This window comes from Culex quinquefasciatus, chromosome 3, assembly GCF_015732765.1.
Source record: "Culex quinquefasciatus strain JHB chromosome 3, VPISU_Cqui_1.0_pri_paternal, whole genome shotgun sequence".
Lineage (NCBI taxonomy): Eukaryota > Metazoa > Arthropoda > Insecta > Diptera > Culicidae > Culex > Culex quinquefasciatus.
This window is the reverse complement of record NC_051863.1, coordinates 131,561,199-131,589,091: the sequence shown is the minus strand read 5'-3', so window position 1 is coordinate 131,589,091 and position 27,893 is coordinate 131,561,199. Positions and strand designations below refer to the sequence as shown.

General features: G+C 36.8%; 2 protein-coding genes across 8 annotated transcripts in view; both read right to left on the bottom strand.

The window, feature by feature from the left end:
* LOC6039565 overlaps positions 1–27,893 on the bottom strand; it is a 98,075-nt gene that overhangs the window by 41,926 nt on the left and 28,256 nt on the right. The gene's annotated exons all lie outside the window — the stretch shown is intronic.
* Positions 2,196–3,105, bottom strand: LOC6039564. Its single transcript, XM_001849107.2, has one exon. The coding sequence runs from the start codon at positions 3,051–3,053 to the stop codon at positions 2,232–2,234; it is 822 nt and encodes a 273-aa protein (XP_001849159.2). The 5' UTR covers positions 3,054–3,105; the 3' UTR covers positions 2,196–2,231.

Genomic DNA, 27,893 nt, shown 5'->3' with positions numbered 1-27,893 from the left:
CGAAAGATCTCGCCGAGACATGAAAAAAGTCTTCTGGACGAACTCTCTAAGCCCCGGGGTTCAAAAGTTACAAGTTGTTGAAGTTTGAGTATTTTGGGTTAAAATGTACAAAAAATCATATTTTTGCTATTTCTAAAATCACTCATAAAATCCTTATTTTATTATGGATTTCGATCATCTTGACTTCATTCGACGCGTATCAGCAAAAACTATGAGTTCTGATATGTCTTAGCATGATTGAAACATGACTTTTCTTGTTTCTATCCGTTTGAACCGTTTGTGCAAGAGGCATACCATAGAAACAAGTAGAAACTTGAAGATTTTGAAAACAGATCCTACCCAGACTGCTTCAGTTAGTATGGAAGGCTACAGTGCATTGTTGTAACAACTTATTGAGATGTACTGTGTCATCCTAGGACTCCCTGGAGTTTAGATCTGTGGGTCTGCCGCCATAACAAACACAAGGTCAGTGATCTTTTACCACTAACAAGACCACTAATCATAACCGCATAGCTTCATTGAGTATGGTAGACTACTTTGTTAATGTTTTGAAATGTCCTGGGTCATCCTAGGACTCACTGAAGTTAAGAGCTGTGGGTCTACCACCGTGACAATCAATATGTCTACCTGTTTTGACCACTGATACCCGAATAGCTTCAGTCAATATGGTAGCAGCTTTTTTAATGTGTTGGGATGTTGGGTTATCCTAGGATGACCCTGGACATTTCAAAACATGAACAAAGTAGTCTACCATACTCACTGAAGCTATGTGGTTATGATAAGTGGTAAAAAAATTGTTACGGCGGTAACCTTAACTCCAAGGAGTTCTTGGATGACCCAGAACATCTCAATAAGTTGTTACAACAATGCACTGTACTGCCCATGTTCGCATAAATGTCCCATATGCAAAAATAGCAAGTTGAGAAAAACGCATTTGAAGTTTGTCCCACACATAAGGCTACGAGTTAATTTTTCATGAAAAAGCTGGATTTCCTCCTGATTTCTAGAGCAAAGTACTGGATGTTATAGGCTCTATTGAAAGAGCACATGATTTTAAACCAAACTGCATCAATAACTCAAAAGTGTTCAAAATGCATATGGGACATTTATGCGATCATGGGCAGTGTAGCCTTCCATACTAACTGAAGCAGTCTGGGTGGGATCCGTTTTCAAAATCTTCAAGTTTCGGCTTGTTTCTATGGTAAGCCTCTTGCACAAACGGTTCAAACCATGGTTCAAACGTATAAAGACAAGAAAAGTCATGTTTCAATCATGCTTAAACATATCAGAACTTGTAGTTTTTGCTGATACGCGTCGAATGAAGTCAAGATGATCGATAATAAAACAAGGAAAATAAGGATTTTATGAGTGATTTTAGAAATAGCAAAAATATGATTTTTTGTACATTTTAACTCAAAATACTCAAACATCAACAACTTGTAATTTTTAAACCCCGGGGTTTAGAGAGTTCGTCCAGAAGACTTTTTTTCAGGTCTCGGCGAGATCTTTCGAATAAAGTTTCTTCCGTTCGTGTACATCCTTGGACCAAATCCGCCCATTCTCCTTTAACAGAGCAAAAAGAAGAAAGAAAAAAATGTTGGAGGACAGCAGTCCAGAGACAGTGAGGAAAATGAGCGCCACTGGGACATCAAAGAGCTCATGTTGTTCCCAAATGCTATTTATTCAATAAAATGCTGATAACTTCTTTTACGTTTACCGTGGTTTACCCATCTGGGATACTTGAACCTTAATTTTGTTGGATTTGTTTGTAATTTTTGAAATTTGATTTTTTTTATTAGTTACAAACATTTTAAATTTTCGAGGTTTTTAAACGATCAAAAGTTTTGTCTCGATTTACCCTGCTTCCCATTGAGCTAGAGCTCCCATATTTGGACCAAATGATAGTTATTTATGTCCAAACAACCTCTGTTCGTGGACTCGCTCTTAAAAGTTTAACAGGATTCATAAGTCAATTTCAATAAGATATTTTAAATGAGTTTTCGACGATAGTAAGATCGTATTTCGATAACGGTGACCATTATAGTTACGTCGGACAAAGATCATCGATGAACAACTCTGATGTTACATTGCTTCGTTCTTTAAAAAAAAAGCAGTTATGTGACAAGATGGCACGCCAAGACACTAGATAGTTCTGTTTATTTTTAAACAAGTGTTAGAAATATATTATTCGCCACATTGATAATTTACATAATTTACAGACCAAAATCAACCTAATGAACATATCTTCGCTTCTCATCCTGCCGATTCTCCAACATCTTCTCCAAATACCCCAGCAAGCAAGCCCGCTTCTCCGTCGCGTTGTAAACCTCCATCTCCTGTCCCAACGGTTTGTCCGCGATGTGCTCGCCAAAGTCCACCAACAGCTGCTCCAGATAAGCGTCCTCCCCTTGCGCAACGGCCCCGGCCAGTTCCCGCCGGATGGCCCCCAACAGCAGGTCACAGTACGCGTCCATTTCCCCAGCACCGCTCTGGTCCAGCTGTTCCTCAACGGCGTCCATGTACGTCTTGAACGCACTCGAAACGTCCAGCTGGACCGGCTTCCCACTGCCCATCTCCACCCACTCGGGAACCTCGCCTTCGTCGGCAACCGAAACGGCCACATACGCGCAGATCCCCTTCCCGTTCTCCAACCGCCGGACGCACTGGTACGTACTAAAGTCTTTGGCACCGACGTTGCTGGTCATGCGGGCGGCGGCGTTCTCAAACTCCGCCAGCCACGGCGGTTCGTCCAAGTTGTAGGCGGCGATAGCTTGCGGGAGAGGTTCCAGCGGGCCACGCGTCGGGACCACCAGGAACGGGTCCTGCAGGACACCCGACTGGATGCAGGTGACCAGCTTGACCAGGTACAGGTTGCGGATCCGTTTGGCCTCGACGCCCCGGTGCAGTTCGAGGCAGAGCTTCTCGAACCAGGCGTCGATCAGGGAACGCTCCACCGGGCGATCCTTGAACAGGTGCATCGAGCTGTGGGCAAAGTTCAGGATGAACAGAAAGTCCTCGTCCAGCTTGTGGTCCAGCGTCGGCTTGGTGGACATTTTTTGAGGTTACTTTTAAGAGAGTGTGGAAGAGTGTCAACGCTTTGTGAAGAATCGCTTGCTTTGATGACGGCGGTATTTCATTACAGAGAATCCGTTTGCATACTAGACAAACCCATGCATAGCAGTTAGCCAAAATTAAGCTGAATTCGCGCGTCAAGTGCGCAAATTGCAATAGAAAACACACAGCGAACTGACACAATCTGACATTTTCCACCAAAAGTACCCAATTCCTACCTTTACAATCGATACAGAATCGACGGATGCTCAAGCACATCATGAAAGTGTCTTGCAGTGTGCGCGGTGAACTCCACAGTCGTCTACGCCGACGTCTTTTAAAACTGGACCACCAACAGCTTCTTCTCTAAACTCACTACAATTCACATCCAACTGCAGGTGGCATCTTCTTCTCCGTTGAACAACTTGAAATAGCACTTTTTCTGCGCTCATAAACGGTCGACGACACTTGGCCAAGTCACGTGACCAATTTCCTCTTGAGAACGCGAGACACTTTCATCATCATCACTTGGGCAAACATTGCTGCGCTTTTGTTTTCAAATCACACCTTATTCAAAAGCTATGGAAACCAAGAAACGTTTTCACGACTGTTACAACACATCTGGAGCGATGACCGGCTCGGCTGGGGCGATGAGCAATATTTAGAGGCGCGACAGATCGCGAAATGATTGTATAAATCTTGGCTCTGTATTATGTGTTAATCTGATTAGCGAGCTCACTTTTCAATTATGGTGGTCGCGTGGAGCAGCAGCAGCTAGAGAGGGGTTTGTAGATTTGTTGGTTAATATTTATTTGGAAAACTTTGCACTATACTAATGAAACATTCAACACCTTAGTTTCGAAAATTCACAAAATATACTACCGATAAATTTGGTCAATTGTCTCGTTTTCATCAAAACCATCTTATCTGGTTAATCTAGATGACAATTAGCGAAAATTGGCGAACTCAACACGCAATTTCCACGTCGCAATTATGGCCACAATTTGCCGCGACACTTTTCACAATTGGCAGGATTCTCGTCGTCAAAGAGCGACCTTTCTTCTTCCGTTGTTGCCGATCATTTGGGCAGAAATTTGGCAGCAAAAAAAGAAACTTAAAATCCCCGCAAGTCATTCAGAGCTGCTGCTCAGCTTGACCGAGACATGTGGTGGCGAAAGTGAAGTCGTTTCGGAGCAAATCCCGCAACAACAAAAAACTCAGTCAAAATAAAAACGCATTAAATTCGGCAAGGCGAGACCGAGAAGATGACTTTTTGCGTGGCCTGGTCACATTTTGGCACATTTTGAGTGGCGTTAGAATTGGCGCGGGAGGAACGCTAGCGAAAGTATTGAGAAGGGCGAATTGTGAAAAGATTATACATTGAGAAAACAGCTTATTTAGAGAAATAATATCAACAATGTAACAGAAGAAGAAGAACATAAAAGCACACAAAAAAACAGCATCCAGCATTAACTTTTTAGCACCAATTTCAGTGCTGAAAAGAAGAACTTTTCAGCATTTGTTTTGAAAAGTGTTTCTATTCGATTTTGTTATTTTTGGTAGACAAAAGTAGGCTGTTTCGTCGTTCAAGAATGACAGGAAAAATCAGTAGTTTCAAGACGGAATTTCAAAAAAATAAATATTTTAATTCAGATTCTTCTTATAAAATATATTGATTTCTATCCCATTTTTGAGGAATCAAAAAACTCACAAAATATTTCGGAAGAAAAAAAAAATAACAAAACCCTCACCGATATATTTTAGAAACAGGTACAGTAGGGATTTAGACCTTTTCTCATCAGTACTTGCGAAATTTCGACTTTGTTTGTGATAGCTGACAGAACACTTCAATCGTCTTCACCACGACAACCTGATTTTTACATTCTACTTTCGATCGTTTCACACTCAAAGGAATGAGTGCTACGCAAAGTCACTCACACAATCATTGACCTTTCTCCAGGAAAAAAAATCGCTTAGAGAGCGGTCGTTTGACATTCTACCGAGATTCCGATCATCTCTCCAATGATAGCAATCATATGACTTCTGTCACCACGCAGCATACACTAGAAAGAGAGAGACAAAAACGAGAGAAAGAGCACGTTGTCTCGTTCGGGCGGCTGCTTGAGTTGTGCTTATTTTTCGTTCGTTTCGTCTTCGTGTTTACGTTCACCATCCGTCGCCAAGCAATGACGATCATGATAGGCTTTGTGTGTCAGCGATGAAATATCGTTTTGGGAAATGATCGCTGACAGAAAGTTCTATCGAATATCGAGTAGTCCCATTCAGTGATAGATCCATTTTCAAGCATTGTTTCTCATAAATGATTTTTTGAGAACTGCTCAAGCTTGAAAGAATGAAATAAAAAAACTCACAGAATGATTACAGAATATTTTTAAAGCATGGGAAACTCATCAAAATAACAAGAATATATTTTATTGAAAGAATATAAAACAGTTTTAAATACGTTCTATTTTTTTTTCGAGGCATTCTCATATTTTAAAGAATGTAAAATCTCACAAATATATTACAGTCCAGAGTCGATTATCCGAACATTCGATTATCCGAAATTCGATTATCCGAAGATTTGTATGGGACTTCCGATAATCGAATCATGGCTAAAAGAAATCATGTTTTTTTTTTATTTTCTTACATCTTATTCGAGTTCTGCGACCTCATTTTAGTCAAATTTAAATGTTAGATTGTCTTTTAAATTTAAAAATGCATTTTTTTTAAATCTGTTATCGCTTGGTTATTGCCACCATTTTGGCCGTCATATTGGATTTTAACCATAAACCATAAACCATAAAAAACAAGACATAAAAAAATATTTTTTTCGTGCCACGATTATCCGAAGATTCGATTATCCGAAGTGACATTTTTTCGAGGCCTTTGGATAATTGAGTCTGGACTGTGTTTAGTCAATATTTGATTTGAAGATTTGGAATGGAAAATCCCACAGATATATTACAGAAACAAGAAAAAAAATACATCAAAGAATAGTAAAAAACCTGCAACAAAAATTTCGAAAAAAAATCACATGAGTAATGAACACGATTAATAAGATAATTTTATAAGATTGAAAAAAAAACTCAAATAATATTCGAAAAAAGTATAAAGTATATTGAAAGAGTATAAAATACTTAAAAGCCAGATAGAATTCAGACTTTTTCTCAGAAGAGCTTTTTTAAAACTGCTCATTCTTTTAAACCAGGGGTGCTCAAAGCTCATGAGCTTGCGGGCCAAATGTAAAAAACTGTTTATTTGAAAAAAAAAACATAACAAAAAATAAAATTTTCAATCAGTTTTAGGTTCAAATTTATTAAAATCAACAAAATCGTAATCGTAATTTCACAAGTAAAATTAAAATGAAAAAAAGGTATTTAATAGAACACACTTGAATTTTGATAGATTTTTTTAAATAAATAAAATGGGGTAAACAAACTTTTAAAAATGACGTAATCTTTTTTTCAAATAAGGTGATCATAAATCGTTGCAAAACAACAATTATATTTTCATTTTTAGCAACAAAATTTTAGGTCATGGGTTCGAATCCAAACAAAGGTTTCTAAAAGCAAAATAAGTTTTTTGGCCCATCCAATAAAAATATGTGCATTTAAGCTATAAAATTATTATGAAATGCTTTTGTTTTTGCTATCTAAACTGTTTTGATTTTTTTTTCAATCACATTCAAACTTTCAGTAAAAAGATTTTTCAACTAAATATTACAAGGTATAATCGAAATCAAAGCATGGATAAATCATTAGTTTTATGTTCCCAAAAAATAAAAAAGCCATAAGCTTACATTACATTACATTACCTTACATGGTCAAAGGGCCATTTTAAATGATCATTCAAAAGTCCGCGTCACCACTGTTTATACCGAAGAAACTCACATCAGGAATATTATAGAACCAAGAATAAATTATTTTGAAAGAATGGAAAAGTCACAAAAAAATTACAGAAATGAGAAATGATTATTTTAAAATAATATAAAATTCTTAAAAAAAACTGGTGCAACATTTGACAACTATTCTGCAAATTCAGAGAAATTAAGTAACTATTTAACAAAACCGACCGTGTAGAATATTAACTGTCGAGACCATCTATTGTTTTACACTGCACCTTTTTGTTTTCGACCTTATGTCCTTTTTACTTTTGTTATTTGTGTTCCATATTTTTTTAAAGAAAAAAGTAATATTCATTTTAGTATTTATCATATATTTTTTGTGAATTTTTATCTTCTCTTGTTTTTAAGTTTTTCAATACTTTATGTTTGTTTATTTTTTTCAAAAGCTTTTTTAAAAAGTTTTGTTTTAATTTAGTTCTTTGTATTTTTTTTCATGCTCTAAGTTTTTCAAACATTTTTGTTTAGAAAATATTGTTCATTATTTTTTTTTTTCAATTAAATATTTAAACCTTATAAAAAAAAAATTATATCTGTTTCCATGATTCAACTTAAAAATCATTTTTAACTTCATATAAGCCTTTCCAACTTATTCCACCTGATTCTTTTGTATCGAAAAAACTAAAATAACTCAGCCAGACGAAATTCTCGCAAACACACAATACCAGCTGTGTGTGCGCCTCAAATTTCACTCTACATTTGAGACAAATCACTCTCTTTTTGGTTTGACGAGACAAAGACGCCTGGTTGACATCATGGTCCTACCCTTTCGAGAATGGCGCACGCTGATCCCGGGGGCCTCCGCAAAATTCTGTGAATGAGCGACGGCACCCTCTACAAAGTAAGCGCTCTCTCTTTTTATCAATAACAAAATCACGCCGACCGTGATTCACATCGCTGTATAATTGAACAGGAGGGGGAAATGAACTGACATTTATTGGATTATCAAAGTGTCACAAAGTACTGTCAGTTCTTGTGCCAGTTGGTCACATTGCAAGAAAAAGAAAAGAAAGTGCAACGTTCGATTAGTGCGAGGTTAGGCCAACTTCTGTTGTTGTGACTTTGTTCGCGGATTATTTTTAAGCGGGTTAATTATATCCGCGACCCACACAAGGTGGGATGAGCTGGCGCAGTTCTTGAAGGAGTTGGTTTGAGCCCGCGTGCGGCCTCCTCGACGTCAACCAGCGGCGCAGGGGTCACTTGACGAAATTGACAAAATATTTTGTAACGACGTACTTTGCTGAAGCATGTGCGATTTATGGTGCGCATAAAATTCTCGAAAATATATTTATCAACGATTTCAGTGACAAATTGTAATTCGAAAATAAGAAGAGGGTTCAGTAAACATTTCAAGTATACTTTAATGTTAGAATTTGGCAGAAGATGACGTAATTCTCTGTGAAAAGATGTAAGTTACGGCAAATGTGTTTTTTGCCAACAAACGCATAATTTGTTGTACCGAAGTTAATAAATTTAAAAATGTGAGTAAACCCCTTTCAAAATAGCCATTTCAACTTAGAGTAAACCTTAGAAAATTTATTTGTATTAGAAAACTGAGCCCAACATTTAATTATTTGGCCATCCCAAAATAACATCTCCTTCGATCGATATTTTCCCCCAACAAGAGCCTTTCCCAAGCTTTGGACCTTCCACAAACTACACCAGCTATATGATGGGAGAATTATGAGTGATGCGACGCAGTGAGGAGAAACTTTTCCCTCCCGTTATCCTAATTTATGATAATAATTCATCCCAAACTTTTTGCCAGCTCAGTAAATTCTTCCAGCCAAATCCGCCGGCGTTTCACCTTCATCAGTATCACTATACTGATGTGGTAGGATATCTTGTCAGCAGCATGTGTACACCTAGGAATTTCACTCTTACAACAAAATGTGCACAACTTTATCCTGATTAAATTTTCGAGCATGAGCTCTCGTACGTGCACTCGAGGGTGATCCCAACTAGAAAATGATTTTCTTATTCCTTTAGGTACATCAATTTAGAAAGTTGTTTTCAATTATCGGCGATGGCACTTGTTCTCAAAAAAACTTCACTCAATGAGAGAGAAAAAATCTAAAATGAATGAGTCTTTCTTCACGCTTTCATGAGATATCGGTGAAATGAAATAACAATTATGAATTGAGAGATTTTCAATCTAATCCATATAATCTCAGGAAAAATGTTAGCATCAGCTAAGGAGGCTGTCATTTTGCAGTGAAGTCCAGAATCATCCGAAGGCCTCGGAAAAAAATCACTTCGGATAATCGAATCACGAATTTTTTTTTTCGTTGCCACATTTTTGATTATCGAGTTTAAGTGTGACCCCTAAACTACGCTAAAGGGGTTTGGAATTTTTAAATCCAAGATGGCGGCCAATACGGCGGTGACGAAATATTGGAAAAATGCAGTTTATTATTTAAAAGGATCTCGAAAAGTTTTTTTTATTTTTCTTTCTCTTGCCCATTCCGTTGTTAGGATATCCAATTTAATCTAAATGAATTATAGTGTAAACCATAGTTGAAAGGAACTCCAAAACTCTCTTGAGCAGTTCTCTACGCAATCGGTATTTTTTTTTTAATTTAAATTTTTGTATTTTTTAATCCGGCTGAAATTTTGTTGTTGCCTTTGGTAACATGGCAGCTGTCCATACAAAAAATGATATGTGAAAATTCAAAAGCTGTATCTATTGAAGGAATTATTTGATCGATTTGGTGTCTTCGGCAAAGTTGTAGGTATGGATATGAACTACCCTGAAAAAAAGTGATACACGGTAAAATTTTTTTGGTGATTTTTAATTTCACTTTTCGTCACTAAAACTTGATTTGCAAAAAAAAAAACAATATTTTTATTATTTTTTTTCTGATATGTTTTAGAGGACATCAAACGCCAACTTTCAGAAATTTCCAGAATGGGCAACAAATTTTTGACCGAGTTATGATTTTTTGAATCAATACAATTTTTTTCAAAAAATCGAAATATTGGTCGCAAAAATTTTTCAAATTCATTTTTCGATGTATAATTGAATTTGCAATCAAAAAGTACTTTAGTGAAATTTCGATAAAGTGCACCGTTTTCAAGTTATAGCCATTTTTAGGTAACTTTTTTCAAAACAGTCGCAAATATTCATTTTTTTTAAATTGGTGCCCATGTTTGCCACTTTAAAAAAATATTTTTGAAGAAGCTGAGAAAATTCTCTCTATTTTGCTTTTTGAACTTTGTTGATACGACCCTTAGTTGCTGAGATATTGCCATGCAAGATTTAAAAACAGGAAAATTGATGTTTCCCAAGTCCCACTCAAACAACCCACCATTTTCTAATGTCGATATCTCAGCAACTAATGGTCCAATTAACAATGTTCAAATATGAAACACTCGTGAAATTTTTCGATCTTTTCAAAAACAATATTTTCAAAAAAATTAAATCAGGGCTAACATTTCAAAAAAGCCAAACATTCAATTTTACGCCGAAACGAAATGAGGATTTAAATTGCTTTACATACTGCTGTACAATTTTGTTTTATAGAGTATGTAAAGAATCTACCGAATATCCATTTGAAAATTATTTTTCTTGCATTTCATTGTTTTTTTAAAGAAAGAATAGTTTTTGAAAAAAATATTTGTTTGATTAATTTTCACTCGATGTTGATTTGTTTAAATACAAAAATCAAAAACTAACGATTTTTAATATGAAAAACATACAAAAACAAAATTAATCATTTTTTTTAATATTTTTTTTGTTGAAAATTGTCCTTCGTCATGCACACGGGACCGGGTTAATAAGCCTTTACCGAAATTTTTAGCTTATTTGGTCAAATCAGTTTTGAGATATCGTGGCACCCGTGTTTTGAAACTGCTAAGGGACCATCCATAAACCTCGTGGACACTTTTTTGGGAATCTCGACCCCCCTCGTGGACAATTGTCCATACAAAAAAAACTTTTTTGTATGGATCGTGGACAATCGCCATACCCCCCCCCCCCCCCAAAGTGTCCACGTGGTTCATGGATGGTCCCTAACTTCAAATAGATCAAATAGCTCTCGAAAATAATCTGATTTTTTTTTTTAAACTGAAAATTATCTATTTGGAAAATAAACTCGCAGAAAACCAGATCTGTTTTTTTAAGTGGTCACTATTTTGGACAGGGTTTCCAGATCTTTAAATTTTGGTTAAAGATCTGTTAGTTATCGGGTTCAAAAAACTTAAATACAAATTATATAGTGGACATATTTTTCAGACAATTCCGGGTTAAAAAAAAAGTACACAACTAGCAAAGTGGTCCTTATTTAAGACAGGGGTGCCAGATCTTCAAGCTTCGTTTATTGAGCAGGATTATAGCCTTAGAACGTTAATTATTATCTTGTAATCTGGTGTGTAGATTCCTCCAAACACCTTAAATAATTGTTAAAAACAGCGAAAAAATTATCTCAAAGGCTTCTTTACATTAATAATGACGTTTTATCCGAACAAAACTCATTGCAGTGTTGCCAGAGCCTTAAAATTTAAACATTTTTTTATAATCAAGGGTTGAGTGTGAAAGAAATTTTTCTTAAAATTAACAGCATTTGATAAAAAAAAATTCAATATTATTCTTCTATGTATCGATATTAGAGTGTAACAAAAATGACTTTTTGGCGGGCATTCAGGGGTTTGTTCCGGTGGGCATACTGAGCCCAAATCCCAAATATGAGCTCGATTGGACGTAACAGGAGCTGGCGCTCCGCCCTTCAATTTTAAATGGGATTTAACCCGTAAAAAAAGATTTTTTCAAAAATGTCAACTTTTGAGGCATTTTGGCCACTGAAGCGTTTACCAAAAACATCACTGGCATGTAGGCCAGATTCTTGCGCATCTTTTGGTATATATAACATTGAAGTTTGGAGCACCCTAGAGCTCGGTACAGACCTTCAAAGTTTGGCATTTTTTCGAAAAACCGTCCCCGGCAAAAAAGATATGCGTCGCGTCTCGCGACGCCCGAGACGCCATTTGATTTTGCTGGGACCGATTTTTCGAAAAAATGCCAAACTTTGAAGGTCTGTACTGAGCTCCAGGGTGCTCCAAACTTCAATGTTATATATACCAAAAGATGCGCAAGGATCTGGCCTACATGCCAGTGATGTTTTTGGTAAACGCTTCAGTGGCCAAAATGCCTCAAAAGTTGACATTTTTGAAAAAATCTTTTTTTACGGGTTAAATCCCATTTAAAATTGAAGGGCGGAGCGCCAGCTCCTGTTACGTCCAATCAAGCTCATATTTGGGATTTGGGCTCAGTATGCCCACCGGAACAAACCCCTGAATGCCCGCCAAAAAGTCATTTTTGTTACATCCTAATCGATATATTATAACAATATTGCCATTTTTGACTATACAAATTAATTTACATGATAAAAATCATTCATATTATTATTTTCTAAAATTTAATCCATTTGTAAAATCTTCGGCTCGATTAAATCGCTTACTGTATTGTTAAAAAAAATAAAATAAATAAAATCATAATCGAGGAGATAAAACTGACAAATGCTAAACAAACCACAAAGTTCTGCAACCTAGCTATCCCAACACCGCCCCTCAAGGACAAATATGTTTACAATTCGCCAAACAAGCCGATCCCCTATGTTGATTTTGCTTAAAACAAACAAAGCGCTCAGCGCAATGAAAAAACAAACCCAAAACATTGGGGTGTGGAGAGGATAGCGCTTAATCAACACAAAGCGTCAGATTTATTCATTCGCGACGTTTTGGCGATCGAGCAATTCCAGCTCAAATCAGGAATTTTTCTGGAACTTTTGTACCCGACCCTCTCCGATTTCAATGAAACTTTTTTGACATGTTATCCTAGGCCTATATAAGCCAGTTTTGTGTATATGGAGCCCATTGTACTCAAAAATGACATTTGAGATGGGCGTGAGCGTTTTGAATATTTTTGCATTTCGTAATTTAAATATCGCTGTATCTCGAAGCCGTTGCATTGTACCAAAAAGTGGTCAAAGACAAACTTGTAGGAAATTGGACGGGCTTTCTGAAAAAAATACACTGAAACAAAAATACGCGCTACTTCTATGAGATTTTATGATTTTTAAGTTTAAAAGTGATATTTGAAGGTGATGTCACGTTTTTTTATCGTTCAAAATTTTTGAGGAAATAGTCTAAGATGTTACAAAAAGACTGACGAAAAATGCAGGATGGTATGTCTCTCCTAAAAAAATACAAAAATCATTTACTAAAACTGTTTTTTTTGAAAAGTGGTCTAAACGTCAAAATTTTCAAAAACCGGTAGTGGGAATCGATTTCCTAGACAATTTTACATAAAAGCCTCAATATTGACCATTGACCTATGTCCAATCCTTGTGAAGATACAGCGGTTTTAAAAATAAAAATGCTGAAAAAATAGGTTTTTTAGTGGTTTTTGGCAATTTCTATATGACAGACTTGATTTTTCAGTCTCGTAAATATTTTTACCGGAAAGCTCGTCCAATTTCCCATAAGTTTGCCTTTGACAGCTTTTCAATTGGATGTATGGGCTTACAGATATAAGTTTAATTACAATGCTCATAACTTAAAATAGAATATTTTTTTCAGTGTGGTAGACACCTGAATACTAAATAAGCATACGCAAATATTGAAACGAGTCAAATCAAAAAGCTGTCAAAGGCAAACTTATGGGAAATTAGACGAGCTTTTCGGTAAAAATATTTACGAGACTGAAAAATCAAGTCTGTCATATAGAAATTGCAAAAAACCACCAAAAAACCTATTTTTTCGATATTTTTATTTTTAAAACCGCTGTATCTTCCCAAGGATTGGACATAGGATAATGGTCAATATGAAGACTTTTATGTAAAATTGTCTAGGAAATCGATTCCCACTACCGGTTTTTGAAAATTTTGACGTTTAGAGCACTTTTCAAAAAAACAGTTTTGAAATTGATTTTTGTACTTTTTTAGAAGAGATCTTGCATTCTTCGTGAGTCTTTATGTAACATCTTAGGCTATTTCCTCAAAAATTTTGAACGAAAAAAAATCGTGACATCACCTTCAAATATCACTTTTAAACTTAAAAATCAAAAAATCTCATAGAAGTGGCGTGTATTTTTGTTTCAGTGTATTTTTTTTCAGAAAGCCCGTCCAATTTCCTACAAGTTTGTCTTTGACCACTTTTTGGTACAATGCAACGGCTTCAAGATACAGCGATATTTAAATTACGAAATGCAAAAATATTCAAAACGCTCACGCCCTTCTCAAATGTCATTTTTGAGTACAATGGGCTCCATATACACAAAACTGGCTTATATAGGCCTAGGATAACATGTCAAAAAAGTTTCATTGAAATCGGAGAGGGTCGGGTACAAAAGTTCCAGAAATATTCCTGATTTGAGCTGGAATTGCTCGATCAATGGTTTCAGCTTACAGCGTGCGCGCGATTGGCGATCTTGCTGACTTATTGAGTTTCCCGAGGGGGGCCGTTATTTAGGTCTAGAAGTAGTCCAAGAATTACGGGCTGAGACAGAACCTTTCCGTTGCACTCAGCTGTGAAGAATCTTTGTGATCGGGATGCTAGGGATGTGTTCACATCTTAAAAAAAAACTTTTTTTTTTGTCATAAACGTATGATTATTTTTGGAAAATTTTAATTTCCTTTTGATTTTGGTGTAATTTTACATGAAAATCTTAAAAAATCTCAGAATAATATGCACCATTCTTGAGATTTTGTGATTTTAATTTCAGTTAAATTTGTTCAAAAATCAAACATTTGAAAAATCATCGGAATTGTTCATGAACATTTCTACCAAGCTGTCCGGCTCCCCTCTAGAGGGAGACACATATTTCTTCAGATTAGCATCGGACCAGAATCTCAACAAAACCTGCGTGCTATGCAGTTGTGGAGGCGGTTGGAATTTTGATACGGTTTTATATAGTTTATCCTCTTCCCTAGGCCTGACGGCTAGAGAACGGTCTCTTTTTCTTAGCAAAGATTTCTTGTTGGTTTCCAATAAAATTTGCTACAGTCGAGCAGAAATCGTATCGTTGAGTCCACCCACGCCGGAACATTAAATAAACATCAATCGCGAGGCGCCACCAAAAACAGGTAAGTTCAAAGACCTTCAACTTTTCTGGTTGTCATATTTCCGCGCAATAAAATTTCACTCTATTTTCCCGACAGTTTCCCCCACCCTATTTTTCACGAGAAAGAGCTCTCTTAGCATCGCCAAAGAACGCTCACAAGATTTAATTTGAAAAGTTTCACTGCTCCGCGACTTGGCTGCTCCAATTTCGAATCTTCTTCTCTGTTGTTTGCTTCCTGATGCTTTTCACTTAATCTTCACGGGTTTTTCCCTCTCTTCACTAAAGTAGCTGCTGCTCACGCACCATATCCATCTTCTTGGGATTTCCCCCCTCCTTCTTGAAGAGGGTAAGAAAATCTCAAATCCACCAGCCATTTTCCCAAAAGACTTCACAAACTTCCTCTCGATACGCCATTTTCATCCAGATCCGACCCGATCTCTGCCATCACAAACCTTCCGTGATAATCACCCCTCAATGAAGTAATAATTGTCCATCAATTGCCGGCATTCCTGAACGCGCGCCCTCCCCCTCACCCTTGATCAATCCCCCTAGCGGACACCCCAGCTAGAACACGTCGCGAACACGTCCAACCGCGGCCACAGTTCAAACGCGAAAACTGCTCGCGACTCGCGGCGACGTCCTACGTTGTAGTGAATCGGAGTCACTCACGATCGGCGGCGGCGTCGGTTTACTCAGAACCCCGTGTACAATCGAGGGGAGATCGCGATTTTTTTCGAGGTTTTGTTTTCTTTGGAGGTTAGGGTGGTCCAAAGTTTGACGTGTCTTCAAAATTGTAAGAATTAAGTTTTCAAAATTATTCAATGAAATGCTTCAGCTATATAATCTCAGAAAAAAAAATTCTCTTAGTACTCAATAAGAGAGCAGAACTCTCTTCTCTCTTTTGCGATAAATATAGTTGCGCAAAGAAAGTCTCACTTGTGAGCGTAGAATTTGACCTGATAGTCACTCACTGGAACAATTACTCTGTATCAGCGATGGAAAAATCTTTATACAGTGGACTCTCTGGCTGTCGATATTCTCGATATCAATATTGCTCCAGCTGTCAGTCAATTTTTCAGTCCCTTCAAATAGATTGCTTTGATTTTTCGTTCTATAATTTGATAACTCCCGCTCTAGTCGGTCCCTTCAATATCGACAACGATAGAGTCCACTGTATTCACTAAGTACTCAGAGAGTACTCTTTTCACTCTTTCTTTCACGAGATATCGGTAAAAAGAATAATCAATGAAAGGAGATAAATATCACCGGAATGTTTTTTCGTTCTAACTGATAAATGCTCATTTTAAACGTCAATCGCCGCCTGCTGTCCTTTCCGCAATGTTTGTAAACAACGTATGTAAACAGTGAGATTAAAAATAATGTAAAAACTCATTGATATCGTATTGAGAGTTCAAGAGAAGTTTTCATCAGCGTTTTTTATTTGAAAAAAGATTTTTAAACATGAAATTTAAAAAAATAATCAACTATTCAGATCACCCTAATCAAAAACTGTATAGTGTGTTAGTGAGAGTGACTACACACGCCGCAAGTCAACCGTAAAGAGCACGATCTACTAAGAGCGCGTATCGCGATGATCATAAAATGAGAATGAGCGGGCAGACAATACCAGAAATTCATTCACGTATTACGACCACGACGGGTCTGCGCGCTGCCCACGACCGGCGGCGGCGGCAACCGGCTAGACTGAGGAATCTTATATAGGGAAATGAAATCCGTTAAAAAAAGGGAAAATTTGATACATTGAAGAAGTCATGTGATCAGCTTGACCTTTACGCAGACTTCACTGACATGTTTTGGACACTTCCCAAAAGTGACAGTTCTTTTGAAGCGATTGGAATTTCGGGTATCGAATTGCACCTCTCTCATGAAGGTTATCTACACGTCAAGACATGTTCAGTGAACTGCTAGTAGAGGGAGAGAGAGAGTACAATATTTGGGCCTTAATCTGTAATCTGGACTGTTTATTCTTGGACCTGCATGGCTTGCATTTTCATTTACGGAGGGAGTTTCTGTTGAGCTCATGATGTGATACGCATACCGATGCAGTAGAAAGATGCAGAATGAACGGATGACGAGCTTGATCGACGGCGTCGTAGGGAATGTTGGGTACAATTGTTGTCTTGTTGTCTTGATGTCTTGATGTTTTGATGTCTTGATGTCTTGATGTCTTGATGTCTTGATGTCTTGATGTCTTGATGTCTTGATGCCTTGTTGCTTGTTATCTTGTTATCTTGTTGTCTTGTAGCTTGTTATCTTGTTGTCTTGTTGTCTTGTTGTCTTGTTGTCTTGTTGTCTTTTTGTCGTGTTGTCTTGTTGTCTTATTGTCTTATTGTTTTGTTGTCTTGTTGTCTTGCTGTCTTGCTGTCTTGTTGTCTTGTTGTTTTGTTGTTTTGTTGTCTTGTTGTCTTGTTGTCTTGTTGTCTTGTTGTTTTGTTGTCTTGTTGTTTTGTTGTCTTGTTGTCTTGTTGTCTTGTTGTCTTGTTGTCTTGTTGTCTTGTTGTCTTGTTGTCTTGTTGTCTTGTTGTCTTGTTGTCTTGTTGTCTTGTTGTCTTGTTGTCTTGTTGTCTTGTTGTCTTGTTGTCTTGTTGTCTTGTTGTCTTGTTGTCTTGTTGTCTTGTTGTCTTGTTGTCTTGTTGTTTGTTATCTTGTTGTCTTGTTGTCTTGTTGTCTTATTTTCTTGTTGTCTTATTGTTTTGTTGTCTTGTTGTCTTGTTGTTAGTTAGTTAGTTAGTCTTTTTAGTCTTTTTAGTCTTTTTAGTCTTTTTAGTCTTTTTGGTATTTTGGGTTTTTTGGTAGTTTTGATCTTTTTAGTCTTTTTGGTCTTTTGCCATGTTTTAGGAGAAAATGGATCTTTACTTAAATAAAAGAAAAATACAGGTTGTCAACTCAACTTGGCCCGATCTCCCCTCTAAAACAACTCTAAAACCCGTATACAAACAATAAATTGCTCTTTCTCCCAAGTTTGGTAAATCCAGCCGTATAAACGACAACAATCGACAAGTTCACTAATAACACAAGGAGTAAAAAAAATCTCAACCAGCTCAAATCACCCTTGCTAGCATATGTGGGTGTAACTTGACGCCCTGTTCCCGCCGTGGCGATCACACATCAGATTTTAATTCAAAAAGCAGCATGACCGAACGCGTTGTCGTCGTTGAAACTGAAATTTGCACATGACCAACCCGAAAAAAAACCGGCTTTTTCAGTGTATGTGCAGTTTGAAGTTGCTCAGTGAATTTTGGAGAGACAGCGGAGCGCATGCGCGCTCACTACAACTCAGCCAGCTCAGACACTCACTTGCTTACTTGGAGTTTGTCGCGGCGATCGCGTCTTGAATTAATAAATTATAATTATTCTGGGTTTTTAACATACCAGGAGAAGTTGGGAGCTTGTCTGGGGTTTGTAACACTCTGTTTCAAATAAAAAGTTAAGTCTTGTTTTTAAAAAAAATGATGATTTTTCGATGGCTGATGGCCGGCTACGAAGTTATGAAAAAGTTTGTTTTAGTTCAAACGACTTTTTCAAGAAACAAGGGGTACTTTTGATGCAAATTCTGGAGAAAACGACAACCATAGAATATAAAACAAAACGCAGAGTTCACAGTTCTGCAGTTCGATCAGTTCAACGCACGTGTCTGGGTAATAAATTATAATATTTGACATCCTCTGTCACCACGGTGGACAGTGGGTGCCAGAGCGCGTCATTTTATGACCAAAACTTCGCGGTCGTAAACCGAAGAAGTTGGAGCTACTAGAAAACTTTAATTGGACCATAAAATCTCCACCCAAACCGGTCGGGTTACTAAAGTCACCGTGGCGAGGTGCAGTACATCGATCACGATTTGATCATAACTCGAACCAGCTCGGAAAACAAAACAAAACAAGAAAGGAGAGAAAAATGATCTCGCACTTATTGCATCACACACACCCCAGAAGCCGGCAAGAAACATAAGAGAGCAGGAGGCCAATCACGCGAATCGCGGACCTAAAAATAACCAACTTTTACAACGCGATGATCTGGAAGAGGGCCGGGATTAGCGCAGCGAAGGGAAGGTGCGAAAATCGCTCGTATATATGAAATATGGTGATCATTATCAACACCATCAGTCTTGTAAATTCTGCGCTGCCCGGAGTGCTGGATAAATGAAGCACTTTTGCACCAAGTCGAACGAGCGGAGTGGATGACCGTAGAAAAGTTGAATTCTGAGAGCTGTGCGAATTGATGACTTGGAGAGCGGGCAGTTCATAACATTGCGTTTACGTAAGGATCGTTGTAGATGAGATGAATTAGCTAAGTTTTCCATTTGTTACGTAAACATGATTCGTTTTTTGGCATAATCAATGATTTTATGATGTTCTGTATTTTATATCATTAGGAATTGATTCTTTGAACTTTTCAGCACTTGTTTCGAAAAGGTTTAGGCTGAGCCTCGTTGGATAATGTACTCTAATGTGTAATTTTACCTCTGAAATGTGTAATTTTGGCACTTTTCTGGTCTAATATCACAATTTCAGTCTAAATTCAAATCAAAACTGAGGTAATATTCAACCTTTCAAAATTACACATTGGCGTCATCCATAAAGTATGTCACGCAAAAATCGGCCAAAATTAACCCCCCCCCCCCTCCCCCCTATGTCACACTTTGTCACACAAGGTTGAACCCCCTCAAAAAGTACGTCACATTTTACCAGACCCCCCCCCCCTTGTTTCGATGGGATTTTTGTAGTTTTTATTTCTTTAAACTCTCATAATTTTGGTATTTTTGCCAATTTTAATATGAAAAAAAACGTTACTTAATCCACCCTTAGGTGGTTGGTGCCTTCCTCACATTTAGAGGGGCTATCCAAAATAGATACACCCAGAACTGGGCATTGGCATACGAGAGGATAAAGAGCACGATTCGGTAGTAAAATGGTACTGTGTGCGGACGGAGAGGATAAATCCCGAAATTGCCGTGAGTACTTTACTCATGGTTCATTATCCAAAAAAGTTCATCAATCAAAAAAAAAAAAATACCAGTACCGAGATTCGAACCCAAGACCTTCGGCTTATTGAACCGTGCCTTTGCCGTATAGGCCACCATGGTTCGGTGACTAAGTGGCGGTCATTTGTCCATATAAGCCACTCAATAGGATGAACTCGTCAATGAACGAATGAACACCCGAGAGGTCTTTACTCACGCAAAATAGTACTTTCCTCACGTTCCTTCTCGGGAGGACTTTCCCCTCGTTCTTTAACTTTGGGTGTACAAAAGGGCGGACCTTTCAGTGTTCTATCAACTTGATTCATTATTCATACCATCAGATTGGGTAGTCAGATCTTCACAATCCAGGGCTCTTATGTGCTTATAACTTTTGATAGGGTTGTCAGATCTGCAATCTATTGAACTCGTTGGAAAGGTCTTTCGATTACCTATTCAACTACCAGTCGCATGATAGATCCGGACAACGTTTTCATTGAAATATCTGAGATCCGGTCTCTAAAAAGTTCATAAATAACACTTAAATGCTTATAACTTTTGATAGTGTTGTCAGATCTTCAATGTATTGGACGCGTTGGAAAGGTCTTTTGATTACCTATCCAACGATAGGTCGCATGAGAGATCCGGACAACGTTTTCATCGAAATATTCGAGATCTGGCCTCCAAAAAGTGCATAAATAACACTTAAGTGCTTATAACTTTTGATAGGGTTGTCAGATCTTGAATGTTTTTGACGCGTTGGAAAGGTTTTTTTATTACCTTTCTGAAAATGTATAGCATGTTTTCTTACAAAAACCACCCTTTTTACAATCTTCCGGACTTTTGTTAAAATCATTTTTTTAGCATAACTTTTGAAGTACTTATCTAAACTTTATAATTTTCAATAGCGACTTATGGGACCCCAAGACGGATCGAATGAGATCAAAACGGTCAACATCGGTTCAGCCAGTGCCGAGATAATCCAGTGTAAATTTTTTTGATAAACATCCCACCACACACACAGACATTTGCTCAGAATTTGATTCTGAGTCCATATGTATACATGAAGGTGGGTCTAGGAGGTAAAACTAAGAAGTTCGTTTTCTAAGTGATTTTATAGCCTTTCCTCAGTAAGGTGAGGAAGGCAAAAATTATAAGTTGTCTAATTATTCATTTTTTAGAATAAACATTGCGATATAAAAAAACAGTTTTGTATCTTTTTAAAATTAGACCTAGTATAGCATTCAAGTATTAAAATATATTGAAAACTGTTTTTCACAGCTTTGTATCTAATAAGTTCAAACCATCTATAGCAGTTTTCTTATGAACATCCTGCTTTCAAGCCATTTATTTTTATCGAGCAAGTATTTGCAAAATATTGAAGTTCCAGCTGAATGAAAAAAGTGACTACATAATAATTCATAATGTGATACTTCTAAATAATAGTAAGCAAACAATTTTAGAAACAAGGATTTAATTTAATTCTGTACATTTCGAATTAATATTATGCAATATTAAAAAAAACCTAGCGTGACGTCACAGTCTCGCAAACCCCCCCCCCCTCCCCCTTCGTCACATCTTGTCACACCTACGGTAACCCCCTCCCCCTAAGAGCGTACGTACTTTATGGATGACGCCATTCCAAAATTAACACATTTTTTTGCTGTGTAGGGTAGTCTATCCGATTACTCAAAGTGAAAAAAAATTGTTTATTTTGAAAAAAAATCAAGATTTGAGCTCGGTTGGACTACGCGAACCTCCCCTGAGCTCTTTGTGTTTTTTTATTGGAAAAAATATCAAAATGTATGGAGAAAGACAACTGTTTTGCCTTCCTCACCTTACTAAGGAAAGGCTATAAAATCACTCGAAAAATGAACTTATTAATTTGACCTCGTAGACCCACCTTCACGTATACATATCGACTCAGAATCATGTTCTGAGCAAATGTCTGTGTGGATGTGTGTAGGTAGGTGGACAAAAAAATGTCACTCGATTATCTCCGGACTGAATGAACGGATTTTGACCGTATTAGTCTTATTCGATCCGTCTTGGGGTCCCATAGGTCTCTATTTAAAATCAGCAAGTTTAGTTAAGTACTTAAAAAGTTATGCTAAGAAAACGATTTTGACGTATGTCCGGAAGATTGTAAAAAGGGTGGTTTCTGCAAGAAAATCTATCATGTCATACATTTTTAGAAATGTATTGAAAAGACCTTTCCAATGAACATTGAAGATCTGACAACCCTATCAAAAGCAATTAGCACTTAAGTGTTATTTATACACTTTTTGGGGTCCGGATCACAGATATTTCGATGAAAATGATGTCCGGATCGCTATTGCGACCCGTCGTTAGTTAGATAATTGAAATACCTTTCAAATGAGCCTAAAACATCAAAAATCTGACAACCCTATCAAAAGTTATTAGCGCTTAAGTGTTATTTATACACTTTTTGTATGCCGGATTTCAGATATTGTGATAGAAATATTGTCTGAATCTTCCTTGCGAACTATTGTTGGAAAAGTTTTTCATCAGACCTTGCCGATGAGCCAGAAATATTGAAGGTCTGCGAACCCTATCAAAAGAAATTAGTAATAAAATTGATTTGTTGAACATGTTATGGGGGAATGTTGCTATTTTTACTGAATGTATTGACTTTATGAATGTGAGGAAGGCACCAACCACCTAAAGGTGGATTAAGTAACGTTTTAGAGTAGTAGAGGGCGCAAAAGTTGACTGATCCTCATTATTTCAGGGGTGGAGTGAATACATTAAATTTGGAACAATTTTTTTCCGGAATATTTTTTAAATTCTTTTTTGCCAAGTTATTAGCTTCTAATTTTTTTAAGTAACTTTTTAATGAAGTGTAACATTTCTTCTTTTAATAGTCGTGGCCTGCAAATTTATAGAAGACCAAAAAACAAATTGTACTTATTATTTAAGATTTATGATTTGTTTTCAAAATATTTATGCAAACTGTCCTAACATTTATTTTTGAATTTATAAAAATAAAGTAGAGCTGCAAATTGTTTTCCGAACAACTTCAATGGAAAGTGACCCTTCGAACAAGACTCTGAAAAATGCAATCTAACATCGAAGTGCAACAAGAGCCAACAGACTAACAGTGTCCAAAATTCATTCAGATGAGCATGCAAAAAAAAATCTTGTGGTGACAAACTGCACTCTGTCTGTCTGGTGGTATAGATTTCGCATAGACCACGACTTTTTACGCTCATTCTGTTTCAAATTGAATCCAGAGTGGACATGAGCAACAAACATCTGTACGAACGAGATCTGGTCCAAGTCGAACTGAGAGACATATCGTCGGGATCGTCGGTAGTATGGTTCAATGGCGCAACTTTAAAGCCGACACATTTGTTATTCAATGTTATTTAGAATACATCGTCTCAAAATTTTGAATAAAACAAATGAAACAAATTATTTGAATTTTCATAAAACGATTGATTTGTGACAATATTGAACACAACCATCATCTCATGCGGTTCCCTATATTTCACCACAGGACTACAAATGGCCTGGTGTTAAAACACCACTAGCGTGCCCAGGTTCTCAAGGAAGGTGGGGCAAAAATATTAGAGTTTTGAAAATTTCGTCGTTTATGGACACCCCCTGCTCAATTTTAGAACAAATTTCCGAGGATGGTGGGGCAACTGCCCCATGTTGCCCCACCCTGGGCACGCTAGTGTAAAACACCACCCAAAACCAGCACCATTTTGGTTTGTTTGGGATTGAGAAGGATGTTGGCTAGGAGAAGAAATTTATGTTGGCCAACGCGTGCCGCTCGTAGTCTTGCGGTATGCGGGTCGTGAAGAGAAATACACCAAGCCCATCAATAAAACTACCAAATTCACACATTTCTCTTGACCCTGTTGAACGGATTAGAGACTTTGATAGTTTTATTGCTTTCAAAATTTAAACATTTAGACCCAAATTTAGGAAATTGGTCCAAGTTGATTTTCAAGCAACTTTATTCAAATTTCAAACTCATTTCTATCCGATTGAATGCAATCAAAAGCGCCATTAATCAATAGATACCTTGCGTGCAGCGAGTGGGCGTGGGACGATTTTTTGCTAGCAATTATCTCCCCAAAAACGCCCTCTCCCCACGCGGTAGGATGATTAATGACCATGTCGTTAGTCCAGAACTCGTAATAATACCTGGCGCGTGGGTGCTCACTCTCCGGTCACGATTCCTTCCCGAGGCGAGCAAGGTGCCGGGTGTTGAGCGTGTCAAATTGGCTGATAAATTCTTTGCACTCAAAGAAGTTTAAATTCTTACCGGCAGCACAACTGCTGGTCTCTCTCTGTACGCAGCGTGGGCTTTTGTCGATTTCTAAGTTACAACCGGTAGCCCGTTGAAAGGCATTGTGCGGCGTGGTCCATGGGAACCTTTGCCGGGCTGCCCAGCTGAGGGTTGACATGTAAATTATTAGATTAACTGGCATTGGCTGAGCATCAAGGTACATAGTCGGGGTCCAGACTGTAACCATGCCAGCAGTGACTCAATTACGGCCAATCTGCTACAATTTGCTTGTTCAATTGATTGAGGCCCGGGAAGTGTTAATTGCACACGTTTATCTCGACCTACGTATTACCCACCTATCCGGTCCGGCGTTTGACAGACAGTTGGATAAACATTGTAACAGGTGGTGGGCTCTGCTCATTCCAGAGCGGGATCCAAACTATTTCCAATGTTGCCGTGCTTCCAGACCGGGGAAGAAATTCTGGCAGTGTTGCCATATTTGAAAACTTCTCTTCTCTCCGAGTATACAATTAAGAACTCAACAACTACAAAATAAAAACCCCTTTAACAATCGTAAAACTTCCTGACAACCCGGAAATGTTGAAACCTCCACGGTAGAATGTCGAGTGTCTCTAGACCAACGCTAGTACAATGTCTACCACATCTCATTGACGATCCCGGTTTTCGTGCCCGATTGTACAATGCATCCACAATATCCAGATGCTGGCTCTTGGAATGCAACTCACTCGTCTCACAGACACACTAAAGAGCCTCCCCCTCCCCCCCACCTTGAATCGTACGTGCCCAGGCATCCAAGTTCTGGACTTGAGTCCGCACACACACACGTGTATCATCTTTTACATTACAATGGACGGGAGGCTGTTGTGTAACAAATATAATAGCTTTACCGGATGAGGAACGACCGAACTTGGGAGCGCAAAGTTTGCTGGATGATGTACACACTTTAGAGTTAAAAGGAGGAATTTTCTAAGGGTCAAGAAACTTAGCGTGATTAATGAAATTTTCTGCATAAACATTGCAGTTTAGATGATCTTTAATATTTTTTAAAATGCACTATTTAAAAAAAATTGCTCTTATTAAAAAATATAAGGCCATGTCAGTTAAAAATCCCTGCAAAAATCAGAAAAACCTTATTTTTTTTAAAAGCGCAATAAAACTCAAAAATTACATTTGAGAAGGGCGTAAGTTATTTAAATATTGTTGTATTTTGTAATTTAAAAAATACTGTAACTCAAATCCGTTGTATTGTATCAAAATGTGGTCGAAGTCAAACTTGTAGGAAATTGGACGGGCTTTCTGAAAAAAATACACTGAAAGAGAAATACACACCACTTCTATGAGATTTTTCAGTTTTTAAGTTTCAAAGTTAAATATAAAGGCTTTTTCGTTCAAAATTTTTGAGGAAGTATGTTACTTAAATGTCTCCATATTGACCATTGTCATATCTTTAATCCTTCACGGAGAGACTGTGCCCAGAAATTTTAACAATTAAAATTGTTGATTTTACTTTCGTAAATTTTAACAAAAACGTACTTGTCACTGCCAATTTTCAGTTAAATTAACCAAAATACATATTCAAATTTAATAACCTGTTTGTTGAAAATGCTAAAGGCAAAAAGCTAACAGATTTCCCGAACTCGAATGAACGTGCTCGACTGTTAGCTTTGGTTTTGGGAAAATAAAAAAATTTGTTGGTTGAATATAATTAACAATTGGTTGAATATTTAAAAAATGAACTTGGGTTTGTTTACGTCTGTCATTTGAAGTCAGGATTCGAACAAGAGCGGTCGATTTGTTGAGTTTGTGTTGTTAATTGTGAAGTGAGAGGATGTGAAAGGTGAAAATTACTGGCTAATGTTGAAGTGGCAAATCAAAGTGTTGCAACTGGGGAGGTGGTACTGGTGAGTAGGTTTGTTGATGATTTTTTTGTAGGTGATAAACTATGAAGAGCAAGAGGACGACCTTCGCCATGAGGACCTCTGATGCGAGTGAGTTGAACACGTTATAAGAATGTTTGATGGAAAGAGAGGGCAGTAGAAGGGAGACGCGGGCCAACTCATCACGGATAGAGCGGCCCGGGCAAATTTAACAAAATGTTGGCTAATCCAAGTAAGTATGGGTTTATTTTTGCACAATAATTTATTTAATGTGATTCTTATTAGAAAACTGATAACAAATTAATTAAAAAGTTTCGTGTTTACGACGGATAAAATCGAAATGAACCATTATTTTTTACAGAATCATCAATTATAATGTACATAGAAATGCGTACACATGACAACATAATAAATAAAGATGAAGGAAAAAATCGAAAAAAATATAAAAGTATATAAAATATATAAAAAATGATAAATATTATCTTGAAAGTTATACGACTGCTGGTAAGTTAAACTCAATATTTTTTTCAGGAATCGGAGTACGATGAATAAATTGAATCAAATGTAGTGAAAGTGTATTGCCAAAAGTAATTGTTAAATTAATGCAAGCTTGGTAAGTAGCATTATTGATATTTCTTCTTTCCTCATTATAATTACATTTATTTACGTTCATTTTTTTCAGTTTATAGCCGAAAATAAGAATTTTGCATAAAATTACTAATAAATTTCACATGTCTATTTGCAGCAAAAGGTTCACTTTGGTGAAAATTCTGTGTCCCACCACAAGAAAAATAACTGAACCTGAGACCGTTGTAAATGATGATGACTTATCGGATGATTTCACAGTGATGGTAAGTGAATACAACACTTAATTTTATACAACATAATAAAAATTTAAGCTTAAAACTTGGTGAAAATTTTGCTCGGTTTCTATTTTTCAGGAATTCACGAGAAGTTTGTAATATGCTATTTTATTATTTTTTTAGATTAATGCATCAAAGTTATTTTTTTAAAACATTAGTCAAACTTTACATGTTCTATAATAAGAGTCAAAAAAAGTTTTGTTCTGATGCTTTTTAACATTTAACAACTTAATGGAAAAAAAACAAATAAGTACAAAACGTTAAATTTTTAAGCAGAATAAATGCGAAAATAAAAACACTCACACGCATTAATTTGTGAGGCATTATTACAAAATTTACTGCAGATTCAATAAAAATATTGCTAACAACAGCTGTTTATTGACTACATGTACGAATATTTTTCTGTATTCAAGTAAGACATTAGTTAAAATATAGCTAGAAATTCGGCCCAGCCTATATCGTTAGATAATTAAAGAAAATATATATCAACACTTACATAAATTATGACTAATTAAGAAATGTTTTGTTATAAACCACTAATAATTTGCTGCATGCAAAAATATTTTGGTTGATACAACGAAAAGAAATTGTTGAAAAATATGTTCCAGCCAGTTTTTAACAGAAAATTTCACAATATTTCAGCTGAAAACAAGAAATTTTTAGTTGATTTTCTGAAAAAAATATTCTAGCAGTCGACTGCTAGAATTATTTTCGGCCATTTAACCAACAAAAATGGCAATTCCAACTATTTTTTTAGTTAATTTTAGTTACTGGTGGTCAGCAATTTCGGGTTAATAAATGATTGTTGAAAAAAAGCTGTGTAAAAAATTAACCCATACTTTTAGTTAAATTAACCAAGATTTTCTTAGATTTGCC

Excerpts from the sequence above, each read along its gene's own strand:
- LOC6039564 (XM_001849107.2), bottom strand. The coding sequence starts at position 3,053 with ATGTCCACCAAGCCGACGCTGGACCACAAGCTGGACGAGGACTTTCTG.